At 47.0% G+C, this 12,757-nt stretch overlaps 1 protein-coding gene across 1 annotated transcript; it reads right to left on the bottom strand.

Moving 5' to 3' along the window:
* Positions 1-10,060: 10,060 nt before the first annotated feature.
* Positions 10,061-11,050, bottom strand: LOC308118691 (olfactory receptor 13C4-like; the record flags this gene model as incomplete). The annotated part of the gene is made up of 1 exon (XM_080478201.1): positions 10,061-11,050. The coding sequence occupies one exon, from the start codon at positions 11,048-11,050 to the stop codon at positions 10,061-10,063; it is 990 nt and encodes a 329-aa protein (XP_080334327.1).
* Between the last annotated feature and the right edge of the window lie 1,707 nt (positions 11,051-12,757).

The raw sequence follows: 12,757 nt of genomic DNA, 5'->3' as shown, positions 1-12,757 counted from the left end.
GGTTTCCTCCTGTGAGCCTCAATGAGAGAGTCTGTGCTGCTCTGACTCTGATGTCCTTCTGCGTCATCTTTTAATGACTGATGTGACGACAGTAAAACAACAGCTGGGATTTCAAATTGTCATCGGTGGTATTCAAACACATGTGGGTGTAATTAGTGTCAGGACAACCTGTAAGTTGAGAGTTTCCTTGATGACGCACCAAAACAGCCTATAACTGTAGATTATCACTAAAATTCAGAGGATTTCTAATGAATGCCAAGTTTAAGTGTTGTGCACAGTGTGTTTGTTCAATTGGGACAAATAGATAGATGTAACTCCAGCTTTGTACTACAAAATAACAAATAAAATAAATTCAAGATCAGTGCAACACTGGACCATGAAATAAAGAATGAAATACTGAAATAATTATATGTTTCTTTTTTTTTTTAAATAGAATGATTTGGTATTTTAATGAATGAATGAAACATTTAATGACACAGTTATATATTTTTTCCCAAATTTAATTAATGACACATTTAATCGATTATTTAATGGTGTATTTATTTCAATTTGGCACTTTTAGTCCTCCATAGCTATAAAGAGCTTTCCACTGCCCCCGATGTTTCTCGTCGAATCTGGATTAAAAGTGCAACAGGTACTGAAAGGAGACTTTGGGACATTGACTTTAGTCACAATATTTATTTACTACAGAGATGTCCCCTGCCACTGTATTTTTGCATGTGCATTGTAGTCTCTGTGTCACTCTGCAAATACCAACCTAGTCTTACTCCAAACTGTGTAAAACCTACATTTGTTGACAGCTATAAAAAAAAACAAGTTGTCGTTTCACAAATTGCACACAAAAAAGCTCCCAAAATGGTTGTGTGTGTGTGTGTGTGTGTGTGTGTGTGTGTGTGTGTGTGTGTGTGTGTGTGTGTGTGTGTGTGTGTGTGTGTGTGTGTGTGTGTGTGTGTGTGTGTGTGTGTGTGTGTGTGTGTGTGTGTGTGTGTGTGTGTGTGTGTGTGTGTGTGTGGTCAGACTTCAGGTCATGTGACTGTGAAGTTACTCCTGATAGGAAAAGAAAACATGGCAGACATCCCTTCTGTTTTCACTGGACATTGCTGCCTACACTGCCAACACTTAAGTTTCTTTCTTTGCGTTTGTTTGGTAATGTACTTGATTTATTATTCATTCACTGCACCTTTACCGCAAAGGTGATAAGATGTTGTTGGAGAAGGAACTAATAGTTTGTGCTGATCAGCCATGAACTTGACTGAAATTACTGGAAAAAGACAGCAGGAAATAGTCTAAGCTTACAGAGGAACACGAAAAGATTTATGGCCGAACTCTCCCCAGAAATGGCACAAAAATGCATGCAAGCTTTTACCACCATGACCGCAATAACAAATTGTGCAAAAAAGGAAGAGCTGAGACTGGTGGTGACGAATGGAAGAGCTGCCGGTTATTATGATGCTGCTAGAGGTCACTGCCAATGCAGGTCAGAAAATTGGAACCCTGATCAACTTGGCGTCAGACACCAACCCACAGAGCTGCTGAAAGACTTAAGTTGAGGGGTGAAAAGGTCCCTCTAGTTGTCCAGGGAGTCGGAGGACTGGCTATGAAGGTTGTCACCATTAGATATCTATTCAGGGTGAGAGTCAAGACACCCAGAGGGATGGAACAAGCCCACAAACTCATCTGTTATGGACTAAATGAAATAGCCAAAGGCCACAGAGTCATCAAACCTCAACAGTTGAAGTTCTTCCTAGAAACTGAGCTGGGGGATTTGAAGAGACCAGAGAGCAATGAACTACTTATTAGCCACCGTGAAGGTAGACTTGCCCCACAAAGATTGAAGATCGTTGGGGGCCTGGTCTTGTGGGATGGCCCACTGGGGAAAAACGGTAGGAGGAGCTCATCGTGGCGATTGTGGCGATCGTGGGTCAGTGGTAGAGTCGGTCATCCAATAACCGGAGGGTTGGCGGTTCGAATCTCTCTCTATCAAACAGTCATTGTCGTTGTGTCCTTGGGCAAGGCACTTTACCCACATTGCCGTATGAATGGTGCATGAATGTTGGTGGTGTCAGCATGCCCCGGGGGCAGCTGTGGCTACAACGTAGCTTATCATCACTGGTGGGACTGGTATGAATGAATAATGGTCTCTGTATGCGCTTAGAGTCAGCTCGAAATAATCTGAATATAAAGTTATTTAAAAACTTACTTCTAGACCACATCACATTGGAGAGAATGTCTGCTTGTAGGAAAAATCATTTGACACAATTTGAGTCCACATGGTCTCCAATAATTAAATACACCATGTAGCCTTGTGGGGGGGGGGGGTGGCTCCACCCCGGGGCTCTGGGGGCCGTCGGTGGTTGGGGCGTCGTGGCTTTGGTGGTTGGTGGCTCTGTGGGCTCGGGGGGGTCCTAGCGTCTATGCTGGGGGGCTGCGGCCTGGCCTGGGGAGTCCTGGGCGGGGGTGTGGGGGGGGGCTCTGCCCTGGGCGGGGGTTGGGCCCGCTGGGGTGGGGTGGGGGGGCTGGGCGTCGGGCCCCGGCTTGGCTGTCGGCTGGGGGGGGTTGGGGGCGGGTCGTCCGGGCCCTGGGGGTGCGGGGCCTCCCCCTTTCCGGCGGGGGTGCCCGCTGCGGCGCTGGGGGTGGGTCCTCCCTCTGGCCCCCTCCCCCGGTGGGGCGGGTTGGCCCCTGCTGCCGCGCTCCGGGTCTGCCTCATTCCTAGATTGGGGGGACGGGGGGGCTCCGGGTTCTGGATGGACGGTTGACTGAGCGTGACCTCCAGGGCCTGATGGGTGTGTGTGTGTGTGTGTGTGTGTGTGTGTGTGTGTGTTGGGGGGTGGGGCTGTGTGGGCGAATGAGGGGGGGTGCCCTGACCACTGGCCTCCGGCTGGGCTCGCACTGGGCCCTTCGGGTCTCAGACTCTGCTGTCTGGCCGTTGGGTGGGGTGGGGGCTCCCTGCCCGGGTCCCCTTACGGCGCCTTGTTGGGGGGGGTGTGGCTCCCCGGGTCCTAGGCCGGCCGCTCGGGGGTGGGGTGGGGCAGCGCGGGGGGTCCAGCTGGGCCAAGGTCCTAGCGACGGGGGGACCCCCTCCCTCAGAACCCTCCCTGCCTTACCTCACCTTATATTACTCCACAATAGGGAACAGTGGGGCGGTGCCTAGGTGGGGGGTCCGGGCTACTTAACTGCGGTCTGGGTCCTCCCCCGACTTTGCACCACCCACAATTTTAACCACACTTAGTCACGCAGGGTCTTGAGGGGGTAAGCCGCTTTCGGGGTTCTGCCGCTTGTCAGCGGTAGAACGCCCGGGCCCCGCTACCCCCCAATTTTAAACCGCACCATAGACACACACATTGCATCCACCTCTTCAAAACACAAAGACACACCCTTACATACATCCAACACACATATAGGGCAGGGGAAGGGCGGGAGACGTGGCTCCCCCCAGCACCTCCTGCTGGGGTCCCGCCCCGGCCCGGGGTGAGTGCAGCTGGGATGCGGGGGGCGCGCTCCCTCGGGCATGGCGCTCGTGGGGGGGCTGGGGCGCGGTGCTCCTTCTCCATTTGCTGTTGGATTAGTGGAGGTTGGGACACCGCGGTGGCCGGGTGGGGGCCCGGCCGGCGGCCTGGGGGGGCGAGAGTCATCACTCCCCCACCGTCCCGAGTGTGTGTGTGTGTGTGTGTGTGTGCGTCTGCGTCTGCGTCAGGGGTGGGTGTCTGTGGGGGGTGGGTCAGGGGTTGGGTATTTCAATTAAAACCCGGGGGGAGGGTCATGGGGCGGGTGGGATATGAGGCTCCTGGGGGTGTAGAGTTGACTGTCCTCCGACCGGGGCCTGCGCCGGCCTTCGCTTTCCTGGGTCTGGGGGCGGGGCTGGTCCGGGGCGCGGCGGCTGGGGCCGTCTCTGCCTTGCCGGGTTGGGGGGGGGCGGTGGGTGGGCCTGTTCCCGGGGGTGCGGCGGGACTCGCCGCCGGGGTTGGGGGGGCTCTCGACCCGCTCGGCCCGGGGGCGCTCTCGACCCGCTCGGCCCGGGGGCCCTGCTCCGGCCTTTTCTCGGCTTGGCGGCTTGGGTCGGGGCCTGGGGCCCTGTGCCCTTTATCCTTTTCTTGTGGGCCCCTCTTGCCTGGGGGGGATTCCTCTCTGCATTCTCCGTCGGGTGCTTTTTGGGCGGGGACGTGGCTCTCTGGGGTGGTTCGCTGGGGTCTCCCCGGGCCTGGGGGGCTTCCGTCTGCCGGGGTGGCGGTGTCCGGGCCCGATGGCCTCGGACCCCGGGGTCTCGCCACGGGTCCCCCCACAGCAGTTCCGGTCCTACCCAGTGGACAAACCACACGCACACGCACACACACACACGCACACGCACACACACACACACACACACACACACACACACACACACTTCCACTCCTCACGAAAGGTGCTTCTGAAGTTGCTTGTTCTCTATCATCATTTGCTCAAACTTTGGAGGTCATGTTCCTCTTTTGTTGTCGCCTCTTTGTTAATTCATGTTCCTGCTTCACGTTGCTGTCTAGATAGAGCTGCTCAGGCTGGTTAATCTAAGAAATCATTTTACTGTCTAGATAGAGCAGCTCAGGCTGGTTTAATCCAAAAACAGTTGGAAAATATTTGGATCAGTGTGATAACTGCAAATAATATATGTAGCACAACAAGGATATTGTATGTTATACCCCTACCCCCTCCCCCCTCCTCCATCCTCCCTCAACCTTTTTCTCTCTTTTGTCTTCTCTCTCTCTTTGAGCGTTCCCCCCCGGTCGTGTACGGCAGCCATGCCATCTTCTGACGGAGAAGGCAACAGGAGGAGACTCCAGGTCTCGCCCTGTTGCAAGACCAAAATCTGTTCTGACTCCGAAGGCTCACAATCACATCATATTGTTGACCCAAGCTGCCGAACAGGACAAGGGCAAAAAAGAAAAAAAAAAAAAAAAAAAAAAAAAGTCAGCTCGAAAAAAGCGCTATATAAATCCAAGACATTATTATTATCTGGATTTCCTTGAGGAAGTGGACATGGCAGCACACCGATCTAAAACACACTTCACCCGCTCAATGAGAACAGCTGCTGTGAGATATGCAGAGATCATTGAAGGAGGAGACAGGCAGGCTGAGACCACAATTGCTAGCAAAGTTTCTGAAATGGTGGAAATGGGACAGCATTGGAGCAGCCCGTGAACCAAAGTGTGGTGGATGTCGCTGCGGTAGTTGTCAACCAGGGGGAAAGGAGATGACATTGAATGAGGAGAAGGAGCTTGAAATCATAAAGCAAGGTCTCACCTATGTAAAAGCAGATGACCACAGCGGTGCTCCACACTGGGACTCAAAATATCCATGGATTGAAGACCCGACTCCTCTTGCTAATAATAGGATTGCAGTGGAAGCTACCTTTCTGAGGACAGAAAAACAGCTCAGGAGGGATCCCGAGTGGCATGCTGCCTACACGGCTCAAGTGCATGAAATGGTTGCAAGAGGAGCTGCGAGAAAACTTGTAAAGGAGAATATTGACAGTTGGAAAGGACCGGTGTGGTACGTGAGCCATTTCATAGCCCCAAATCCCCACTCTTTGACAACACCAATACGCATTGTATGGAACAGCAGCCAAAAATTCAAGAGACTGAGTATGAACGATCTCCTATTGAAAGGGCCTGATATCCTTAATCCAATCCGGGCAGTTTTACTCTGGTTCAGGAGAGGAGCTTTTGCAGCTCTGGGCGACATCAAGAAGATGTATAACTCTGTGTGGTTGGAAGACCAGGAGATACACCTCCACAGATTCCTATGGAGAGATACTCCGGATTAGGAGATTGGAGAGTATGCGATCACTGGGGTGAACATGGGTGATCGACCAGCAGGATGCATAGCACAACTGGCTATGTGTGAAACGTCAAGGCTGCCAATCTTTACTCACCTGAAGGAGGAGCGTAGAGTCATAGAGGAAGGCAGCTACGTCGATGACATCCTGACGTCCCACTGTGGCCCAAAAAGGCTGGACAAGACCACAAAAGGCATGGAGGAAATTCTGAAGACTGGATTTTTCCTCAAGCCATGGGTCCGGTCGGGGCAAAGTGGCAGGCAGATGAACTGGGAGGCAGAAGGACCTAGCTCAGGAAAATCAACAAGGGAAGGTGAAGTCATAATACTTCCAAATCAGATGGAGTAGGTTGAAAGTAGAGCCCTAGAGGTTAGGTACCTGGTCCAGGAGGACTGGCTTTACATAATATCCTCAATAAACTTTTCAAGAATGAAAAAGAAAATAAATAAAGTTGGAGAGAAGACTCCTGACCCACTGACCAGAAGAGAGTTATTAAGCCCAGCAGCTGGCTTCTATGACCCAATCGGCTTGGTTTCACCCATCAAGCAGAAAGGAACCATACTCGTCAGGAAAGCATTCCAAGAGGCTGGAGGTGGAAGTGATAAGCCTCACACCAGATGGCTGGGTTGTGAAAACTTTGGGGAATAACATTCTCTGATGGAAGTGACAAGAACTTTGGAGCTGTGGTATACCTCAGGTGGGAAACTGAGCAAGACGTCCATGTCAGATTGGTAGAATCTAAGGCAAAACTCATGCCACTGGACCAGAAAGGGGAACCAGTCAAAGCAGAGATCTGTGGTGCAGTCTTTGCAACCCGGCTCAGAAAATACATTGAAAAACACAACCGAATGGAAGTAGAACGATGGTTCCCCCTGCTGGACAGCCAAACTGTGTTGAGAGCTATACAGCGAGACAGTTATGGATACCAGACCTTCTTTGAGCACAGGGTTGGTGAAATCCAGAAGGCTGGACCACTCGAGGACTGGTGGTGGATCCCGGGAGACGTAAACATTGCTGACCTTATAACTAGAGGAGCGACTCCTGAGGATCTCAAGGAGGTTTTAGAATGGCAAAATGGACCTAGGTTCCTGAGGCGGCCAATAGAGGAGTGGCAGAAAAAGTCAGCTAAAGAGGTGGCAGCAAATGCCAAGGAGGGCATAGAAAAACTTCAAAGGAAGGCTTTCTCAGCAGTACTGACCAGAGCCCAGAAGAGAAAACAGAATACTGCACTGCAAACCCCTGACTGCAATGAACCTGTGATTCATCCAATGACTTTGACTGTCTGGGAGAAATTCCAATCCGCAGACCCCCTGCTGGCTCAGTAGTTAAGTTACTTGTTGAAGAGAGGAGGAAGAATACAGTTCTTCAACAAAGAGGAAACTGCCGTTCCTATCCTACCATATGAAGCTTGGATATCAACACTTCTAGCTCGAGGCCCACAAAGCAGAACCACGATGAGGTAGCATAAACACTCCTTCAGTTGAGGGAGAAAGCCTGGGTTAGAAGGGGCCAAACATTAACTAAGAAAGTTGTTGACAGCTGCGTGATTTACAGAAAAGCCAGGGTGAGAAAGTCTCAGCAAATCATGGGTGACCTTCCACTGGAGCGAACGCAGCCAGCGAGGCCATTTGAGTTCACAACAGTAGATCTATTTGGACCATATGAAGTGAAGGACATGGTGAGAAAGAGAAGGCCATTTTTCAAGTTTGGGCAGAAGCTGAGCAAAGTGAACCACAGGATAACTTGTCAGCTACTTAAATATATATCCATCCATCTTCTAATTAGTTTAAAACTAGTCAGGGTCGCGGGATGCTGGAGCCAGTCCCTGTTTACTTTGGACGAGGACAGGATACACCTGGACAGGTCGCCAGTCCATCACAGGATAAACACACACACATTCACACTTGGAGGTATTTTAGTGTCACCAATTAACCTCACATGTGTGTTTGGGAGTGTGGGAAGAAAGCAGAGTATACTTAAATATACACCACACTAAAATGTGTATTAGAAAATGTAAATGGTAAGACAGTCTGATCTTCCGGTCCTTTGCATCAAGACATTTTGGCAAACTTGGCCTCTGAACATGTTAATTGAATACCCCAGTTTTAGAATGTCTGATTAATGGTGGATTACTAACTAATGAGATATTGGTTATCTGATAAAAAGAACTGTCTGTCTCTGATAATGCTCCTAAACCTTATTAGGATGGTAAAATCCTTACAGATATCCTTCAGATCCATTTACCTCAGTACAATATCAGATTATGTCACATTTTGTTCTATACTGAACCGTTTGTAAAAACAAGCAGGTGAACATTTCAAACACAAAATTGGCTCAAATGGAAAGGACTTGGGATTTACATTAAAGGAGACATATCATGCTTTTAAATCCTTCCTTTTTACATATAAATCATACAGTTGTGGTCTATATAAAGCGGAACTGCAATGCCTGGGTCTGAATTCCTCGTTATTATAGCTCCACAGGCCCTTTTTCAACCCCTTTTCTGATGTGCTTCTGAGAGCAACTCGTTTTGGGGCGGTCTCTTCAAATGCAAATGAGACACTTCATACCCCGCCTCCTCTCCAGGTTGCAGAGGTGACACTCGGTTCAACTCCACCCTGTTCGGCCATCTTTGTAGTTTGATAGAACAGATACAATTATCTAGCGGCGCAGAAACTTTATATTCACACATTATTTACAAAATGTCAACAACGGAAGATTTGTCCATCCAGCCATACATGTTGGAGCCAGAGTCTGACCCGGCGGAGCGAGATGAAAATGACGATGATGCACCTGCAGAACAACGTCTTCATATGGATGTAACGCAATGGTGTGTTACTATATTTACACTAACTTCTCCATCCATGCCCACTGCTACAATACTGCCTGTATTACAACGACTATTTAACACAGAAGTTACATTATAATCTAAAACGAGCACACAGCGCTAACATATGAAGACGGTGCAACTGCTAATGCTAACAAAACAATGACAGGGACGTCTTATCATCACACTTTTTAGCGTTATATACAGCTTACCGAAGTGCTCTGTTCGTCGTCTCCATAGATAGAAGGAACTGACCGTTCAATCAGACGAAGTCTTTCGGCAAATCCTTCTTTATACTGGCGGAGATTGCTGAAGCAGTCATTCTTGAAGTGATTCGCGCACACAAAAATGACCTTACCCACAGATGTGGGTACATTTCTGTGAAAAATAAAACTCAACCAGGCACTTCGAAAAGGTTCTGATGCTGGGAGATGGTGGAACGAAGCTTGTGGGTTACTACATCCAACAACCGAACATTTCGACTTATCCTCTCGTAACTTCGGTTGGACTACAAAATCGCAGCGAGAAACAAAAATGGCGGCTTGCTCGAAATGTCGATGTCCTAATTTGGCAGTTCCGCTGCGAATACTGTGACGTCATTGTTCAAAAAACGTAATAGAGAATAGAAAAATCGAAACCGATCGCAAAATATGACCAAAACAGAATATAAAGATATCAACGGAGCACCTGAAGAGACTACTTTGAACTTTTCTGTACTTCTCAACACTCTAAATATACAACAAAATGCATTTACGGGCTAAAAAAGTGGATTTAGCATGATATGTCCCCTTTAAGTTTTGTTGTGCTCTACTGGAGAAGAAATTGATACAATTATTGATTTATTAAATTTTGTCCATCTGACACATTAACAAGTGTGATTTGGGAGAGATGTTGTTTTTTTTTAGGAATTTGAGATGAAAACAGTGATTTAATATAATGAAATCAGTTCACCGCATGGAGCAAACTCCACTCAATCTCTGAAAATAGTCGTGTAAAATCTAAATAAATGACCATGGATATGATCTGAACCTACAAAAACAGTTTCCTTTGTTTTGCAAAGGAGAAAATGTGCACACCATCGGCACACAGAGAATCTGCTGATTGAAGAGCAGTGAAGCTTTGAATTCGACGACTCTATAATAAAAATAAAGAAAACCAATTTTTCTAGATCATCAACCAGCAGCACTCACTCTTTCTTCATAAATCCATTAGCATTGTTATATTAGCTGAAAACTTCGAACGTGTGTGTGTGTGTGTGTGTGTGTGTGTGTGTGTGTGTGTGTGTGTGTGTGTGTGTGTGTGTGTGTGTGTGTGTGTGTGTGTGTGTGTGTGTGTGTGTGTGTGTGTGTGTGTGTGTGTGTGTGTGTGTGTGTGTGTGTGTGTGTCTTTACAAGAAACGAAATCGGACATAGAATTTAAAAACAGTGTCATTGACTGCGTGCTGTCAACATAGAGTTACCATTAAGAGAAACCTCAAAGGTTGGGGTCATTTTCCTCTTTAAAAAAAACAAGCTGAGGATTCTGGTGCGTATTTTTCCAAGCTTAAATCCATATATGAGTGGATTCAGGAATGGGGGAATGAGGAGAAACTCCATCCCAATGAAATTTTGAGCACTTTGATGTAAATCTCTTGAGCCAAATCGCATGTACATCAAATCAAAAAACATCACAACCAAGAATAGCAGCAAAGAGATCACATGAGGGACACACGTCTGCATAAACTTCACTCGGTCCTCCTTGGACCTGGCACACGTTCTTATAAGATGCATGTAAGTCCAAATGATGAAAATCCCATGCAGCACATAAATGACAATAATTGCGTATGAAATGATATTGTTTGAGAGGGTGTTGGTGTCGGAGCAAGCAAGTTGAACGATGAGCCAGTTCACACAAAATAGCTTCTTAATTTGGTATCCACATAACTTCAGTCTTGATGTCAGGATGATGTTGATGGAGAAGGCGCAGAACGGTGTGAGCCAGGAGAAGCAGATGAGCTGTCTGAGCCTCGTCTTTGTCATGAGGGAGCAGTAGTGCAGAGGGTGACATATGGCCAGGTACCGGTCGTAGGCCATAACCGCCAGTATTGACAATTCACAGCAAGCAAACGAGTACAAGACAAATGACTGTAAAAGACATCCTTCATAGGAGATCTCCTGAGTGGATGACAGCAGATCTACAAGGAATCTGGGGTAGAAACCTGAAGCCCCATAAAGTCCATTAACACAGAAGCTGCCCAATAAGATATACATCGGCTCATGCAGGTTCTCATCGAATACAATGATCGTGACCAGGGAGATGTTGACGATCAAAATGACAGAGTAATACAGTAAAGTCAGTGCGAAGATGGTACTTCTGTAATTCATTGTCTCATTGATCCCTAAAAGAGTGAACGTTCTCACGACAGTGACATTATCCATGATGATGGCGCACGGTTTCCTCCTGTGAGCCTCAATGAGAGAGTCTGTGCTGCTCTGACTCTGATGTCCTTCTGCGTCATCTTTTAATGACTGATGTGACGACAGTAAAACAACAGCTGGGATTTCAAATTGTCATCGGTGATCTTCAAACACATGTGGGTGTAATTAGTGTCAGGACAACCTGTAAGTTGAGAGTTTCCTTGATGACGCACCAAAACAGCCTATAACTGTAGATTATCACTAAAATTCAGAGGATTTCTAATGAATGCCAAGTTTAAGTGTTGTGCACAGTGTGTTTGTTCAATTAGTCCAAATAGATAGATGTAACTCCAGCTTTGTACTACAAAATAACAAATAAAATAAATTCATGATCAGTGCAACACTGGACCATGAAATAAAGCATTAAATACTGAAATAACTATATGTTTATTTTTTTTTTTTAAATAGAATGATTTGGTATTTTAATGAATGAATGAAACATTTAATGACACATTTATATATTTTTTCCCAAATTTAATTAATGACACATTTAATCGATTATTTAATGGTGTATTTATTTCAATTTGGCACTTTTAGTCCTCCATAGCTATAAAGAGCTTTCCACTGCCCCTGATGTTTCTCGTCGAATCTGGATTAAAAGTGCAACAGGTACTGAAAGGAGACTTTGGGACATTGACTTTAGTCACAATATTTATTTACTACAGAAATGTCCCCTGCCACTGTATTTTTGCATGTGCATTGTAGTCTCTGTGTCACTCTGCAAATACCAACCTAGTCTTACTCCAAACTGTGTAAACCTACATTTGTTGACAGCTATAAAAAAAAAAAAGTTGTCGTGTCACAAATTGCACACAAAAAAGCTCTGTGTGTGTGTGTGTGTGTGTGTGTGTGTGTGTGTGTGTGTGTGTGTGTGTGTGTGTGTGTGTGTGTGTGTGTGTGTGTGTGTGTGTGTGTGTGTGTGTGTGTGTGTGTGTGTGTGTGTGTGTGTGTGTGTGTGTGTGTGTGTGTGTGTGTGTGTGTGTGTGTGTGTGTGTGTGTGTGTGTGTGTGTGTCAGACTTCAGGTCATGTGACTGTGAAGTTACTCCTGACAGGAAATGAAAACATGGCAGACATCCCTTCTATTTTCACTGGACATCGCTGCCTACACTGCCAACACTTAAGTTTCTTTCTTTGCGTTTGTTTGTGTGGTGGGGGGAATACCTGCAGGTGCAGGCAGCCACATAATCAGGGCCAGGCTATTTAAGACAGGTGCTCCCCTTTGTTCTCTCTCTACTTCCTGATCTCTGTTCCTGCTGTGGCTGGCAGTGGTTGGTTCCCCCAGGTAGGTGAAGAAGTGGTTAGACTCACACTTTCTACTTGGTAACTCTTAATAGTCGTAACTTTTTGTTTAAAGCGTGGTTGACTGGGCAGGGCCTGTGTTGAAGCCCTCTTCTCTCTGCATTTACGGAATTAGCTAATGCCCCATCCCAGAAGTGGTGAGTAGGGTCATGGTTCTACAATACATTCAGCTGTAAATATAGGTTAAGCCTGGCTAATGAGGTTTTCCCCTTTCCCAGGTTCTCCTGCCACGTGACCACTGCTGTTTTGTCTTAGTTTGATTTAGTTTAGGTTCCTGTGTTTACCAACTGGGTTACGTTACATTACTTTATTTTTCTTTCTGTTGTATTGAGTTCTTTACTTTCTAGAGCTGAGTGTCATGATGTGGA

The sequence above is a fragment of the Lipophrys pholis genome (genome assembly GCF_963383615.2).
Source record: "Lipophrys pholis genome assembly, chromosome: 13".
In the NCBI taxonomy this organism is placed as follows: domain Eukaryota; kingdom Metazoa; phylum Chordata; class Actinopteri; order Blenniiformes; family Blenniidae; genus Lipophrys; species Lipophrys pholis.
This window is presented reverse-complemented; position numbering and strand designations above follow the sequence as displayed.